The 16,605-nt window shown below is 41.3% G+C and overlaps 1 protein-coding gene and 3 non-coding genes across 4 annotated transcripts in view; all 4 read left to right on the top strand.

The window, feature by feature from the left end:
* polr1a (RNA polymerase I subunit A) overlaps positions 1-16,283 on the top strand; it is a 29,052-nt gene extending 12,769 nt beyond the window's left edge. Inside the window, exons 20-37 of the mRNA XM_020634382.3 lie at positions 657-815; positions 1,187-1,285; positions 2,659-2,811; positions 2,904-2,986; positions 3,810-3,975; positions 5,488-5,611; positions 5,757-5,857; positions 5,943-6,142; positions 7,233-7,400; positions 9,165-9,300; positions 10,080-10,234; positions 10,345-10,474; positions 10,623-10,724; positions 11,459-11,737; positions 13,584-13,784; positions 14,654-14,771; positions 14,881-15,045; positions 15,820-16,283. Of these exons, the coding sequence (XP_020490038.2) occupies positions 657-815; positions 1,187-1,285; positions 2,659-2,811; positions 2,904-2,986; positions 3,810-3,975; positions 5,488-5,611; positions 5,757-5,857; positions 5,943-6,142; positions 7,233-7,400; positions 9,165-9,300; positions 10,080-10,234; positions 10,345-10,474; positions 10,623-10,724; positions 11,459-11,737; positions 13,584-13,784; positions 14,654-14,771; positions 14,881-15,045; positions 15,820-15,920 (2,640 nt within the window). The 3' untranslated portion in view covers positions 15,921-16,283. The remainder of the gene's footprint in view (positions 1-656; positions 816-1,186; positions 1,286-2,658; positions 2,812-2,903; positions 2,987-3,809; positions 3,976-5,487; positions 5,612-5,756; positions 5,858-5,942; positions 6,143-7,232; positions 7,401-9,164; positions 9,301-10,079; positions 10,235-10,344; positions 10,475-10,622; positions 10,725-11,458; positions 11,738-13,583; positions 13,785-14,653; positions 14,772-14,880; positions 15,046-15,819) is intronic.
* LOC114920329 (small nucleolar RNA SNORA5) lies at positions 1,555-1,691 on the top strand. The gene has a single exon (XR_003808654.2). It is a non-coding gene; the product is annotated as a small nucleolar RNA SNORA5 (small nucleolar RNA).
* On the top strand, positions 5,021-5,157 carry LOC114920332 (small nucleolar RNA SNORA5). The gene has a single exon (XR_003808657.2). It is a non-coding gene; the product is annotated as a small nucleolar RNA SNORA5 (small nucleolar RNA).
* LOC114920330 (small nucleolar RNA SNORA5) lies at positions 8,379-8,515 on the top strand. Its single transcript, XR_003808655.2, has one exon. It is a non-coding gene; the product is annotated as a small nucleolar RNA SNORA5 (small nucleolar RNA).
* Positions 16,284-16,605: the final 322 nt, after the last annotated feature.

Here is a 16,605-nt window from a genome sequence, read left to right as displayed (position 1 = left end):
CCGTGATCAGAACTGACCCGGCTTTCAGAACCTCCACTGGCTCTCCTAGCCCAGCTTATCTACTTTAAACTCCTCATTATCACCTACAAAGCTCTCCATAACCTGGCTCCCCCCTACCTGTCTGAGCTCACATGTGAGAACAGCTTTAGTTTGACACCTACCCTCTGGCTGAGGCTAAAAGCATTAAATCTGGGCTGCTTTTACTTACCCACATGTCAGTATGGATGCACACGTCACTGCCACACAACATGCGTTTACATTTATTCCAACATAGGCTAAGTGTCTTTAATTTATTATATTAAATTAATTATTTGGAGGCAACAGGGAAATCTAGATCAAATGAAACATTAAACACCCCCATATAGCTGGAAGGGATTGATCGTCGACTGGCAGGCGACTGAGGCTCTTTCAAACCAACGGGCTCACCCCTAAAATGACTCTATAGAAATGATGAATCTTATCTCTGATGGACTTGTTTGCTTTTCCAGGTCATAAAAAGTCATCAGTTTTCATTTCAGTATGTTTCATATCCAGCTACAAACCTTCTCACTGCAGCCTCAACTATGACTCATAACTGTCTGTATATATCAACCTGGTGAAAAGGGTTAGATGTGTTCTCATGTGTTCAACTAAATGTTTTCCTTCCTGTCTCTTAGGCCCTACAGGCAGCCTTCAACCTGCCGCCAAATGTGGATCAAGCTGAGGCTCGGAGCCGCTGGCAGGATGCTCACCTCAACCCAGACCAGAGAGACTTCAGCATGGCTGATCACAAGTTCAAGGAAGTGGCTAACCAAGTGAACAACGACATAAACAAGGTATCCTACCACAACCGCAGGAGGTAACACAATTAGTGGCACTACTGAAAGCTGGTTCAACAAACAATGATGAACGTGGTCTCTGAAGAAACCTTCATATACATTTCTTCTGCAACATGCAATAAAGACTGTGTTGGTTTTATATGTGTTACACTGCAACACAGTAAGTCATATACACACCTACTGTGTGTACATTTTGACTTAGGGTTGGACTTCATGGTTTCTGAGGAGCTAAAGTCACTGTTCTTTACCCAGAAATGTAACCGAGTGCTTTTGTAATATACTTACAAAGAAGGATATTATGCCAGTCATTATTTTTTTTTATGATAACAGTGATCATGAGGATGAAAATGTTTCTTTTGTGTCCACAGGTGTGCATGCCCATCGGACTCCACACTTCTTTCCCAGACAACAACCTACAGCTGATGGTCCAATCAGGAGCCAAGGGGTCTACTGTAAACACCATGCAGGTAACACACACATGCACATTTTAAAGACTGCTCACTAATACGCTACGGCAACTTGGATGCATATCATGAGCAGAATTTCTAAACAAGACATTAACGGGAAAACCATGACAGTTTCAACCAAAGTACAGTGTTGAGTAAAAGAAGACATGCTGTTTGTTTCAGATACAGAAACCTGACTTCACCTTAAACAGGAGTTAAGATCGTGACAGAGCCTCTGCTACATGACGACTAGTTCACAGTCTACAGTAGATTAGTGTTTAGAAACAAACTGCAGCCTTGTCAAATTCAGTGCTTCCTCCTCAGTGGATGCCACTGGCCAAAACGGCTGCCACAGTGAAGGTGTAGTTCATGGGCCCCGTGGTGCTCTAACATCGCCACAGGGGATAAAAATGTACTACACACAAGCATTAGCAGGAGAGCTGAACTAGTGAACAGAAGTGATATCCTGCAGCTGCTGAGACTTGAACACAAATGTTTGAGCAGCTTTTTTGCCTTTAAGTATCTTCTGTTGTTGATCACGGAGTCTTTGAAGGGTTTGAGGTTCACATAAATACACGATTGATTTCATTTTGTTATTGTGTCATGCATAAACAATATGCCCAGCCCAAAACAGGCTTACAAGACACCATTATTAATACAAAAAGACCAAAGACCAAGGGAGCACAAGGCAGTCTGTGTCAGGCACACTTCACCACTAAAGTCCAGTTCGTTTGACTAGTGTGAGTGCTCCGGTCCATGCTCAAGCACGGTACACTTCCTTGGCCCTGGCATGCTTAGAGGTGTGCTTCAGCACGGTACACTTTATGCACGGGCACAAGCACGGGTACTAAAAGTGGACAGCCTTCATTATGGAGAAATCCCGCTTTATTGTCATTAAGTTGTACATACAACAGTAGTGCAAGCAAAATCGTTAGGGACCCTTCCACAAGCTGTCTGACTAAAATGACTTAAAATAAGCCTCTGAGTTACTAAAGTAGCTGCCCTGTTCTCCCTGTTGTTCTCCCATGAGAGGATGCAGACTCGAGCGCGTGTCCCTTAGCACGCATCGTGATGACGTAAAGCCATTTGTGTTGTATTACTTATTATGTATAAGAGGTAACCGCGCTCAGGCCCGGTTAGTCCTGGAGCAGTGTGAGTGCAGGCCAGCGGGGGAATGGGGCCTAGTGTGAGTGTACCCCATAAGCAGACACTTTGTAATAATGAAACTAACCAAACAAACCGTCCTGACGCGTCTTCCAGACTTTAGAGACAAAAGTAGACGACTTGGAAACATTGAACTCAAACAACCTCTCCATCCTGTCAAAGGTGGTCTTAACTCATCATAAGAAGGACAATACAAAATGAAATGAGATGTGTGTGTGTGTGTGTTTTAGATTTCATGTCTACTGGGGCAGATTGAGTTGGAGGGTCGTAGGCCTCCACTGATGCCCTCTGGGAAGTCCTTGCCATGCTTCCAGCCATATGACCCTTCACCTGGTGCAGGGGGCTTCGTTTCTGGAAGGTTCCTCACGGGCATCAAACCACAGGTACTTTGAGAAAACTCTGCTTGTGTTGAAACTATTACAATAATTAAATCAGAAATTCTCATTTGTATATTTTTTTTCTCCTCTGTTTTCAGGAGTTTTTCTTCCATTGTATGGCCGGCAGAGAGGGTCTGGTCGACACAGCTGTGAAAACCTCCAGATCAGGATACTTGCAGAGGTAACGTAAAGCTCCCGTTTCAGTGGCTCAGGCAAGGCGGCGTTCTTTAAATAGTCGTGTTTGGCAGAAGCACACCATAGTCCAAACTGAAGATAGGACTCTGAAAACGTCACAGACAGTGGGACTCGGGTGTTACACCCATTGTAGACAGTCATGACTCACAGAGTTATTTTCAGAGGATATATTTGATTTCTATTATATTTAAGTGTGAAAAATCACATATAAAGCCTTTAAGGTGAAAGTTATGAAGTTAGCATACAGACCCACAGCCAGCGAGTCGTTCTGCCCACCTTATATATACACCATTGTTTTCTTCAGATGCAAGATTATGGAGGGAGAAAAGATGTTAAAAAGTAACATTCTGGTCTGTGTTGCTATGTATCCCAGCACAGCTTGCACTACGCAATGAATGGTCATGAATTTCCAATCGCGTCATGTGTCTTGCAGTGGGTGATGGTGGCGGCTGCACTCGTGGTAATGAAGGCATGTTTGTCAGCATTTTATACTTGCATATTGGTCGCACTTGTATATAAGACGCAGCTCACTTTTTAGATCAAAATATAAGTATTAAAAGTGAGTCTTATACTCTGGAATTTACAGTAAATAAAAAAGAGGGAAATGGAAAGGTAGGGATGCAACGATTATGGATTTTGAAATCCTGATTATAGTCTGAGAATAATCCAGACTATTTTGCATTAATTTCACAACATTACTATAAAATGGTATAAAATGACATGAACATTCTTACTTAATTGTGTGCTGAGCGCATTTTCAGCTCCTTCCACTTATCCTGCCCCTCTTCTTCTCACACTCTCCTCTGCAGATGTGTCATAAAGCATCTGGAGGGTTTGGTAGTGCAGTATGATCTGACGGTCAGGGACAGTGATGGATCTGTGGTCCAGTTCCTGTACGGTGAAGACGGCTTGGACATCCCCAAGACTCCGTTCCTGCAGCCGAAACAGTTCCCGTTCCTAGAGGACAACTATGAGGTGAAGCTGAGCACAAGACCAGCACAGTGCTGCTCTCATAAATAATGAAATGTGCAAATCTAAAGCTGATTGAAATAACACAATAATAATACAATAATTCAAATAACAAACAGAAAATCAGATGTTCTCAAAACATCACTTAAACCATGTTAAGTGGAGAACTTATTGATTTGATAAGTGCTCCTAAATTCTTTTTCTCTTAGCATCTAACAAGTGTAGCTTACCAAACAGGAATTTAAACAAAGGTTAAACGTTCACCTGCATGCTATATTGGAGCGGATCCAAGGCTGAGCAAACACAGACTGAACTGCTCTGCATCTTGTTCACACATCCTGAAACAAATGCAATAGTGTGTTTTCAGTTTAGGTAGCACAATCCAGAGCTTTAGCGAGCTTTTACTCTTCAGTTAACCCGAAATATGTTTGAATGAACCAATCCCTTCTTCATCTAGTGTCTCACACAATACACACAGTGAAGCGGCGTTGATATACAATTCTTCAGTTCAGCTCAACAGCGTAATGAAAGCTACCCCCTGCCCTCACTATGCTCGCCCGTCCTTTGAAGTTTGACATCATGGAGGCCTAAAAGTTGAGCTCTTCATCTATATATTTGAATGCTGAATGATCCTGGCTCCTGAACTGAAGAACAGGTGTTTTCTGTCTCTGCAGAAACATGCCAAGGCTGAGGTCTTAAACACACAGTGTGTAAAGATGCTAAAGGAAACCAAGTGACAAAGTGTTATTGTACATCAATTTCTTTTGAATTACTATTTCATATATTCATTAAGATAAGTTTATTAAATCAGTTTTAAGGTGTACCAGCCCTGATGTGTGATGAAGTTACCTTTAAAGGTCATAAGTAAATGAAGGTTCCTGTTTGCATGATACCCATGACTGTACACACAATTGTCCCTTGATAACTTTTATACTAGAAAGCGGTGTCTAAAGCAGAACTAAATTTTAAACAGCGGTTAAGATCGTGACAGAGCCTCAGCTACATGACGACTAGTTCACAGTCTACAGTAGATTAGTGTTTAGAAACAAACTGCAGCCTTGTCAAATTCAGTGCTTCCTCCTCAGTGGATGCCACTGGCCAAAACGGCTGCCACAGTGAAGGTGTAGTTCATGGGCCCCGTGGTGCTCTAACATCGCCACAGGGGATAAAAATGTACTACACACAAGCATTAGCAGGAGAGCTGAACTAGTGAACAGAAGTGATATCCTGTGTGAAGCACAGTGTCTGTATTGATTTTCTTTTCTCGATCTTCACACATCAAGTCTAATGCCAAAATGCCATTGAACAAATCATCTCTGTGACATCTCTGTCACTTATGTGACTCTTTTATGTGTCACTTCCTGGTTTGAACACAGTTCGCTCTCTTCCTTAGAAACATAACAAGGCCGATCTTTCTGCGTTATTCAATGTCCATGTCTGGTGAGATGGAAAATGTTTAAAACAGCTGTCACCACACATCTTCCTTCAACAAGTCTTTCTTTCTTTACTTCCTGTTAGGTCATCAACGGGTCACAGGGCCTGGACAGTGTGTTGGCTCGTTTGGATCCTCAGACTGCCAGTCAGCACTTTGCAGCCATCCAGCGCTGGAAAGCAAAGAGAGAGACGGCATGTCCACGGAGAGGTAGATAACAAAGTCTGACATGGTAGATAAATAATCCTACGTCATAGCTGCCCACTGACTGTTGTCTGTTGTACGTCGTGCATGTGAAAGTCTGTCATTGCAGTGTTTATGGATCTTTATGTTTCTTTTTTTTTGTTTGTTTCAGGAGCATTCTTGCTGTTTTCACAGAAGAAGTTGGCCAAAGTGAAAGAGGCCGAGCCGACAGCAGAGCCAGATGTTAACGGCAGAAAAGCGACCACACAGCAGGTATTCCTCCTGCAAATAAGAGCTGAGAGTCTTTGAAGTGAACATGCCAAACCAAACATTAATTGAAACCCTGACCCTCATGCAGCTCATACAGCAGTGGAACTCTCTGGATGAATCCAGCAGATCCAAGTACAGCAGGAGGACCTCCCGCTGCCCCGAGCCCTCCCTGGGCGTGTTAAGGCCAGACGTCAGCTTCGGATCGGTATCTGAAAACTTTCACAACATCACGGACAAATACATGCAGAACAGAGACGGAGCAAGACAAGACAGCCTGGATGCCAACAGGTACTGAACAGAAAAAGAAATACAAATGCATGACATTCAAATATGTTAAAAATATACATTTTCTTCAGCTTTTAATCCACCTCTGTTGTGCTCCTGGTAAATGTATTCATATTCAACACACGTCAGTATTAATACCATCGAATGCTCTGAGCTAATTTTCCCCATTTGCTCTGCTTCCCTCTGATCGGGAAACAAACGATTTAAAATATAAAACATACAGTAAAAAGTAACGGAGCAGTGTCTGTCATACAGCGGCTGTTGTCGACAGAATGTTGTCATGGAGACAGGACGGGTTTGCAGCACTCTGTGGCTCGTGTGGTCTGATCAAACACAAGAGCCACTGTTGCTCAAATTGCTGAAAAAGTTCATGCAGTCAATCCTCGGCCCCTTGCTGCATGTCATCACTCACACTCTCCTACCAGCAGTTCCTGACTCTCTTCAGACGTGCTATCCAATAAAGGCAAAAAGGTCCAAAAAGAACTTAAAAAAAAAGAAAGGTGTCAAAATGAAGTGCCCACTGCCCATGCTGAGCCCTGCAGGTTTTTTTGTTTTTTGTTCCTACTTCAGCATTGATGTTGGATCACAGTGTGGTCATACCACTGAGTTCACAGTAAAAAGCATTTCTATAACAATAAAGAAAGCCAAGAAAAAATCAAGGGTAAGCGTTATTTATCAAGACAAAAGTACTAAAGCCACCCCCTTAAACACATGAATGCACACTGGCTCAGGTACGTCAGAGAGAAGTGCAGTCTTTAACTGGAAACCAGAGGTAACAGATGTCTATTCTTCTACTTTCACACAATTTGATTCATTGATTGCATTTAGGATCTGAACAGAATTACAACACGTTAAACACAGAATGTTCCTAAAATGAAATGCCGACTCTAGCTTTGCTCTGAATCTGTGTATTCACAAACAGCAACCAAATCCAAAGGACTGTGAAAGAAAAATGAAAATGAACTGTAGTTAAAAAGAAACGCTTCTTTCTTGTGTCTTTCTGTGTGTGTGTGTGTGTGTGTGTGTGTGTGTGTGTGTGTGTGTGTGTGTGTGTGTGCGTGGTGTGTGTGCGTGGTGTGTGTGGTGTCTGTAGCCTTCGCCAGCTGTTGTACTATAAGTGGCAGCGATCGCTGTGTGATCCCGGGGAAGCAGTGGGTCTGCTGGCAGCTCAGTCCATAGGCGAGCCCTCCACACAGATGACCCTCAACACCTTCCACTTTGCTGGCAGAGGAGAGATGAACGTCACTTTGGGAATACCTCGGTAATGTCATCTTACACTTAGCTCAGTACACACAAACACATGGTGGGATCACCCAGAACTACCATATGCGCTATTTCATGTTTTTCAGTACCAGAAAATGCAGAGAAACGACTGCACACTGTCTAAACTGCACAACTACAGTGGCAACATCTCAGTATTAAAATTATGACAAAACATAACGCCAGAGGCCTAGTGGTTACTTTTTGTGTCGCATGTTCAGAGGCTGTAGTTCTCGAGCCGGGTGGACCAGTTTTAGAATTTTGCATTTCTTTCCTTCTTCTTTCCTGCATGTGCTTCCCCTCTCTCTCTAGCTGATTTCTGACTCTATCCACTGTCCTGTCTCTCCAATAAAAAGCCCAAAAAAGACATCCTAAAAAAATGTTCAATTGAGACAGTGCTCTGTGTTTCTCATAGCAACTTTTAGTAAAAAAAAAAGACTGAAAATCTGCAGTCTCTTACAAGCTTCAAAACTTTTTTCATATATTTTGCAAAATACACATTGGCATGTTTTTTTGAACACCCAATTAGCGTGTTTGTAGACAGTCACCTTGCTTGTCCACAAACACCCCCCCCCCCAATTATGAGAAAAGACCACCCTTTCCACTTTTCAGGAAAAAAAAGTGGAGCATGAAGTTTCTCTTCATGACATCACAAAGGGCAGTAACTCCTGTGGGTGACACTCCCACAGCTAGGTGTTTGTTCTGTCCTCTGGGTCTGCCTTCTAAGAATCAACAATAGGTCATAGTGCAAGAATACCTAAACCATCAAAGCCCTTCCAGAGAGGGGGCGTGGTCAGACTCGGCTCATTTACATTTAAAGCTACAGACACAGAAACAGCCTGTTCTGAGCAGGGCTGAAATAGAGGGGTTTATAGACATGATCAAATACAACTTTTAACAGCGGTTAAGATCGTGACAGAGCCTCAGCTACATGACGACTATTTCACAGTCTACAGTAGATTAGTGTTTAGAAACAAACTGCAGCCTTGTCAAATTCAGTGCTTCCTCCTCAGTGGATGCCACTGGCCAAAACGGCTGCCACAGTGAAGGTGTAGTTCATGGGCCCCGTGGTGCTCTAACATCGCCACAGGGGATAAAAATGTACTACACACAAGCATTAGCAGGAGAGCTGAACTAGTGAACAGAAGTGATATCCTGCAGCTGCTGAGACTTGAACACAAATGTTTCAGCAGCGGTTGTTTGAGTTACAGCTCGCCCCGTTGTTGATTTGAATGTGTCAATAATAAATCTAATAAATAACACTTTCATATGATCCCACTTTGGCAGATGAAGATATTGATAACATTTCTACAGCATGTGTTAGTGACATACACATAGTACTGAATCTCTGAGCCTATCATTTGAACCATGCAGTAGCCTACATTTCCTCTCAACAGTAACCACCGTGGTGTTTTCATGAAGCACGTATACCAAGTAATAAGACACACTTATAAAGCATCAGGACACCCTGTGATCTCAACTAGCGAAGGTCGGGGGTTTGATCCCCAGCTCCTGCATGCTATGTTAAGAATCCATCTGTATTGACAAATCTCATTCATAGACGTCCACACGCCCCTGACGCAGCAGCGGGAGCAACTCAGGGTTAAGAGTCTTGCCCTAGCACACATGACATGTGGCTGCAGGAGCTGGGGATCGAACCCCCAACACTCAGGTTGAGAGACCACTGAGCCACAGTCCTCCAAGCCTTTCTCCCTTCTTTTCCTCCATGTCTCACTCTCTCTTCATTGGTCTGTTTGGTCTGCAGATTGAGAGAGATCCTGATGGTGGCCAGCTCCAACATTAAAACTCCCATGATGAGCGTTCCAGTGCTGAACAACAAGAAAGCCTTGAAGAGGGCCAAGACGCTACGAAAGCAGCTCACCAGAGTCTGTCTGTCTGAGGTAAACTCTATGTCCTCCATTATCTCTACTGGCTTGATTCTGCTCCCTCCTGCCTCTAACCCTTTCTGTGTGGCTTGTCGGTTGTTTCGTTCCTTGTTTCATCATGCTCGTACTTGTTTCCATCGTCCTGGTTTGAGCTATTCTTTTATTTCCTTATTAATGTTTGATGTAGCATTCCCCATGCTGACCTGGCTCTCAAGCTGATGTTTCAGACTTTTATTTGTTCCTTACTTTATGTTTTTAATGGAAACACTGTAAGAACTAAAAGAGAGTAATAAAGAAAATATTACTAAAGTGTATACCTACACAGTATATCAAATTAAACCTTTAAATGTTCTTATGTGTAAAATGATGACCTTAATATTGTTATTTAAAACCTAATGAGTGAATATGAAATAACCTTATTTATGCACACACACATACACACACATACATGTTAACATGACCGAATTGCGGTTCCAAGATGCAGCATCCTTGCTAGCCCACACACATTGTAAAACTTAACAAACTACAAAATGTGCCTTTTAAGTAACTTCTTTTTAATGTGCAGGTGAAACAAAATAAATGCCTCAAACACCGGGGTGCTTAATAAAAGACATTACCTTAATATTTAACGTTGTACTGCGTCCCTAGTCCTTTCAAAATTAGAGCGTCTGTCTTTCCGAGGTAACTAACAGGAAGTTATCACAAAACCTTAAGAAATACATTTCAAATTCAAATACACACTAACAACAGACTACTGGGTCATTTACATTTGACTTTGTCTGATGTGTGTGCAGGTGCTGCAGAAGGTGGATGTGGTCGAGACTCTGCAGATTGAGAACCATTTCAAATCGCGAAAGTTTAAAGTCACTTTCCACTTTCTGCCTCCTGAGCGTTACAGTGAAGATAAGCTGCTGTCCCCTGAACAAATTCTGCACTACATGGAAACCAGGTGCGTGTGTGCGTGTGTTAGTGTGTGTAAGTGTGTGCTGCTTCCTCCTCTTTTGCCAGAGTCCAATAAAATATATGTCCAGCTTCTAACTTACTTTTCTCCTTTTGTAGGTTTTTCCGTCTCCTCCTTGAAGCCATTAAGAAGCGTAGTGCCAAGCTGGCTTCCATCGCCGTGGAAACAAGGAAGGCCACCCTCAGAGATAAGGACCAGGATGGTGATGCAACAGCTGACACAGCAGGGGTCTGTTGTTGTTTTATTTATTGACCTAATCTCACTATAGAGTCCCTTACAGGACATGTTATTATCAGAGTTGTCACTCATCTTGGTGAACATTTGATCTACCATTAAAAAAAGACTGAACTTTCTTTATCGTGGGGACATTCTTTAGTTGGATGACGCGGAAGAGGAGAGAGAGATCGTGGATGACCAGGGGAACGAGGGAGATGCTGATGCTTCAGATGCCAAGAGAAAAGACAAACAGGAAGAGGAGGTAGGAAAATGAACAAAGCATTTTTTTTATTGAACACGTCGGAGGTTCGATCCCCAGGGTGTAACCCCGCCTCCTGCCCAGTGACTGCTGGGATTGGCTCCAAACGGGAAAAAGCAGTATAGGTAATGGATGATTGGATAAAGCAAGGCAGTGTGCAGGAGCCTTTCTCTTCGCCTTAGGGTTTATTTTGATGCCAGATTTGAAAAAATTGTAAAAAAAAAAAAAAAAAAAAAGGAGTTTCAATGTTTATAATACAATTCTAAGGCAAGGGCAACAGAAAAAAAACCCTCATGCTTAACTGCTCCAGACCTCTCCACAGATGTCGATGACGAGGTTGAATATGTTGTTGAATATGTTTTCTATACAAAATGTGAGATTGAATCATCCTCAGAATGTTTCATAAATGTACTCATTTGGAATATCTTGCATTTCTGTTTTCATGCATTATATTTCATTTGCTCATGCAATCACTGTTTGGTCTCACCCAAGATCGACAGAAAAGTAATCAGCTCATTGAACACTTGAATCCAAGAATGGAAGTTCTCTCTCTCTCTCTCTCTCTCTCTCTCTCTCTGTCTCTTTATCTCTCTCTCTCTCTCTCTCTCTCTCTCTCTCTCTCTCTCTCTCTCTCTCTCTCTCTCTCTAAACCATTTTAGTAAGACTCAACATGTAAAGGACAGGGCAGCTTTACAAATATAGATCCACTGATGTCGGTCTCTGCTTTCCGTCTGCAGGTAGACTACGACAGTGAGGAGGAGGTTGGAGGCGATGAAGGCGAGGATAAAGACGAACAGGAGGAGGACGAGAAGGAGGAGGAGAATGAAGAGAACACTCCTGAGGAGTCCCAGCCTCAGTCCGCAGGGGGGAGAGTGACGAGGAAGAAGAAGCGATCAAAAAGAGCAGAAGGAGAGGCAGAGGACAGTTTGAATGAGATGAGAGTGAACTCTGTGCTGCAGTCCAACCCAGCGATAGAGAGATACTGTTATGATATCCGGCATGAACTCTGGTGTGAGGTGAGAGGGCTTTGAGGTTTTACACCATCAGATTACAAAGATTTTCACGCATTGTGAAAGCTCTTGAGCTTTCATGTTTAGATTTCTGATGACACTTGGCTTGGCCGTGCTCTGTCGGGCTTCTGCAACGCCGCGAGGCCATTCAAATTCACAGACTGGGGCACAAACATATGTAATTTTGCAAAATCATTATGAATGTGGTAAACCCTAATGACAGCGGCGCTGTAGCGGAATCACACTAAAAAATGAAGTTGAGATTATCATGTACAAGCCTGCTCGATTAATCCCTTGGCTGATAAAGCCAATAGAGGCCTTTTTAATGCGCCCAGCCACCACCATCGGACTGTGTCGTCCCCACAACCACCGCCGTTCACGGCCTGCTCTTACCTCCACCAACATGACCTCAAAACATAGTTTATTTATTTATTATTATAATATCCATCCATTCATTTTATTCCACTCATCTGAGGAAGGGTCGTCGGGGCAGCAAGGACGGCAGTAATTCAACCCAGTCTTCCCTTTCCCCCCCAAGCATTTTCCAGCTCCACCTGGGGGATTCCACGGCATTCCCAGGCCAGACGAGGATATATAATCCCTCCAGCGAACTCTGGTTCTACCCCGGGATCTCCTTATATATTTTTTTTTTCATGTATTTCCTCTTTCCAGAGTCTCCAGAACATTAATGTGCTAAGAGGTTCAAGTATCATATTAATCGTGATTAGGATTTTTGCCATAATGGAGCAGCCTTACTCCATTGTTAACTATACTGTCATCACCGTTTGCAGAACACACAGCAGCAATTCACAGCTGAGCAGATAGAGGTCCCAGCAGTTCATCAATAATTACAATGAAAATATATTCCTCTGTAAATATATTTGTTCAAGTAAGCAGCCTAATGAGTGCCGGCACACAGTCAGATGCAGTGCTCAGATGTATATGGAGAAGTTAAATCCTTATGAAGGCTCTGCGCTCAGCGTCGTATCACGTATTAGGTGAACTGTGTTATTGTTTGCTCACGCCTCACATGGTCTCTGTATTCATTCACTCTATTGGTGCGACTCTCTTTGTTCATTCATTAACTGATGAAACCTGATATATGATGCTGTTTCTCAGGAGTTGTACAGCGATTTATGCACTTTGAACCTCAAAGCATAACTGCAAGCATAACTGCAGATCACGTGACACCAACAGACACCTCTCTTTGAACCCGAGAGATATAAAAAAGTGGATAGCATGAAGTTGCATCCTCATTTAGTAGAATATCAAGATTGTGTTTCCAGCGGAGAATCACTTTGGACTCTACATCGACGTAATTTAAAGCTTGTTCTCAGTTTATTTATATTTTTTATATAGTTTTGACCACCTGTCCACCCTGCAGCATGACTCTTTCATGTGAATGTAGACGTTTTAGCCCGCTTGAACTGCAGTTATTAGGTGTCTTTAAAGTATAAAGATAAAGATGAACTTTATTGATCCCCCATGGGGGAATTTTTTTTGTTACAACAGCTCCAGTAACAGGAATATAATTATCAAAAATAACAAAAAGTTAAAAATCAAACATATGTACATCAGTTAAATCAAGGGAGAAAAACATACAATAATAGAATAATACAAGATATGTACACTTCCACTTGTGCAAAGAGTGTGTAGCATTATAGATATGAGTCATGAGGTGGTGATGTTGTTAAACAGTCTGACTACAGATGGAATGAACGACCTGTGGTAGTCTTTCTCTGTCTCTGTCTTGCAGGGTGGGTGTCTCAGTCTGCTGCTCTATTTGAGTTTTTGTGAGGTTATCGTTTAGCCCTTTAAGACCTTCACTCAGCCTTTGTCTCTCTGTTCATAGGTTGACCTGGTGTTGCCAGTGAGCAAGGTGCACTTCGACCTGACCTCGGTCCTCTCAGCGCTGGCCCAGAACGCAGTCATTATGGAGACCAAAGGCCTGACGCGCTGCCTCCTGAGCGAAGTCACAACAAAGACGGGAGAGAAAGAGACGGTTCTCAACACGGAGGGCATCAACATGCACGAGTTGTTCAGGCACAGTGATGTATGTAGGCCAGACGTCTCGACTTCTGCTTCACGCTTTTAAACACGAGACTACAACATGGTCCAAGGGTCAAGGGAAAACTGCACACAGCACTCCCAAGAAATTCAAAACATTTAGCTAAATAATGGTGCAATTCAGGACAACTCAGAAGTAGAACTAATGAACATGGAAGAGAGTTGTATTGATATGTAAATCTAACAGCCAAACAGATACACCACTTCATTTAGTACTCCTTTATAGTAGCTGCATCCACAAAATTCATCAACATACATTGTGAGAAAAACCTCCTTCAAGAAATCATAAATAATAACGTGTTACCTTTGTTTCACAGAGTCGATGCTGTATAGAAACACAACATTTTCTTTATCCAGACCACACACAGAACTGACAGCTAGCCCACTATGAGGAGCTGTGAGGCTGAAATTAAGCCAAAAAAAAGTGTCACACATCCAGTCTTTGATAGGAGAATGATTGAAGCCTTGTTCACAACAAGCTGAAGTTTTCAGATTGAACAGCATGTGTGAACGCAGACAACCAAGCACAGACTGTATGCACGCGACCATTGTGATCTCTTTGCATGTATTTAACTGTTGAATGTTTTGTGTTTGTCAGTATGTTCTTGATATAGCATTGTATAGCGGACTCTGTTGTCTGTCGTTCTTTTAACATCACATCTTGCCCCGTCCCCGATAACATTTGACACAGATGATCTCCCTCTGAGGGATCGTTATAGATTATAATTAGACAGTTTGATTGCTGAAAAAGTGCCATGACTTCAAAGAGTTTGTTTTAATTTCTCAAATAATGTTCTTGTTTAAGAGCTTGCGTTGCATTCAACACAAATACTGAGACTGTTTTTTCGTCTTTAGATCTTAGACATCAACAGATTGTACTCCAACGAGGTCCATGCCATGGCTAAGACCTATGGGATAGAAGTGGCTCTGAAGGTCATCGAGAAGGAGATCAAAGATGTCTTCGCTGTCTACGGTACGCAAAAAAAAAAAAATCACAACCCCCCCCCCTTTAAAAAGAAAAAAAGCACCAAAAGGCTGTCAAGATTACTAATTCTATTCCGTGTCTGTATTTCTGTCTGTAGGTATCGAAGTGGACCCCAGACATTTGTCACTGGTCGCAGACTACATGTGTTTTGAAGGTGTCTACAAGCCATTAAACAGGCACGCCATTCAGTCCAACTCCTCCCCTCTGCAGCAGATGACCTTTGAGACCAGCTACAAATTCCTCAAACAGGCAACAATGTTGGGTGAGAAATGGATGATAGAAATGCTCTAAAACAAAATACACTATGCGAAGCGACATCTGTATTAAAGATGACTTTCTAGTTATTGTCTGCATGGCTTTTAAGCAGAGAGAAAGTCACTCTGAATGTACTTTATTGAAAATATTCCTTTTCAAGATTAATTTCAATAACATTACAAGACAATAGAAACAACCGTTTCTTTTTAGCAGAATGTTAAACTTAAAGCTAAACTTTTGAGGGACAAAAAATGACTAGTATAAATAAATAAATAAATGTTAGGAGAAATGCATACAATAATGTATAAATAGTTAAATAAATGCATCAATATAATATATAAATAAATATATTCATATATTTATTTATGTATTTCTGTGTCCATGTTGTACAAGGAAAAGTAAATATGTAAATTAGGATGTGTAAATGTAAAAATACTGAAATAAATTAATAGATCAATTAATGTGGGAATTATGCATTGATAAATATATAACTGTAGAAATACGCTAATAAATGAATAAATACATGTAAAAATATATAAATAGCCTTTTTCATTAACAAAATGTATTTATTATTTATTCATTGATGTATTGTTTTCAGCATTTATATATTTATTTTTATTGATGCATTTATTTAAATATTTATACATTATTGTATGCATTTGTCTCAACATTTATTCATTTATACTTTAGTCATTGTTTGTCCCTCATAAAACCTAGAGACACTCCTGTCTTTATCTTTCTGTCTTGGCTCATGGCTCCTTTTTCTCACTTCATTTTTCAGGCTCACATGACCAGCTGGTGTCCCCCTCAGCCTGTCTTGTGGTTGGAAAGGTCGTCAAAGGTGGAACTGGAATTTTTGAACTGAAGCAACCTCTCCAGTAGTCAGCTGTAATTACTGGTTGCTTTCCATCCTTAGAGTTTGGATATATGACATGGACTAATATAATGACGGAGCAGGAGTGTGACACACTTTCAACTTAATCCTGTGGATATGAAATTCTTTAAAACAGTAGTGGAATATATTTTGCTCCTGAATTTAAAAACTTTACAATTATTTTGACCGAATCTGTGTAAAATAAAGTTCACCCCACTTGAGATGAATGCAATCACCAAAGCAGTCATTGTATTACTTTATGAAGACTGTGGGAGTTTACAACACAAAGAATTATAGCAGCATAAAGCCTGGTAAACAACAAACACTGTTTGTCTTGTTTGTATTTTATAATAAAGTTAAAATTATGTTTACATATTTAATCTCTCTTTTTGTTCTGTCGAGTCTTTTTTTTTTAACCTAAAATCATGTTCTTTCAGTTTTAACATAGTTAAATAATGAATATTAAAAAATATAAATATAGACAAAAATAGATGTATATCTTTGATGTGATATATTATATATACTTTTTGTGGGAAACTGCTTAAAAGCTAAACCTATACCCGAACACATGCTGTTATATCTATGCTTCGCGTTTTCATGCTATATTATATTATTATCATTATGATATTTGTATATTTTCTGTGGTTTGCACACGGGTTGTTAATCTTTGGGGAAGGGGCTTTTATTACGAAA

This window comes from Labrus bergylta, chromosome 9 (assembly GCF_963930695.1).
Source record: "Labrus bergylta chromosome 9, fLabBer1.1, whole genome shotgun sequence".
Classification (NCBI taxonomy): Eukaryota; Metazoa; Chordata; class Actinopteri; order Labriformes; family Labridae; genus Labrus; species Labrus bergylta.
Note: the sequence above shows the minus strand (reverse complement) of the source record. Positions and strands in the feature narration are given on the sequence as shown.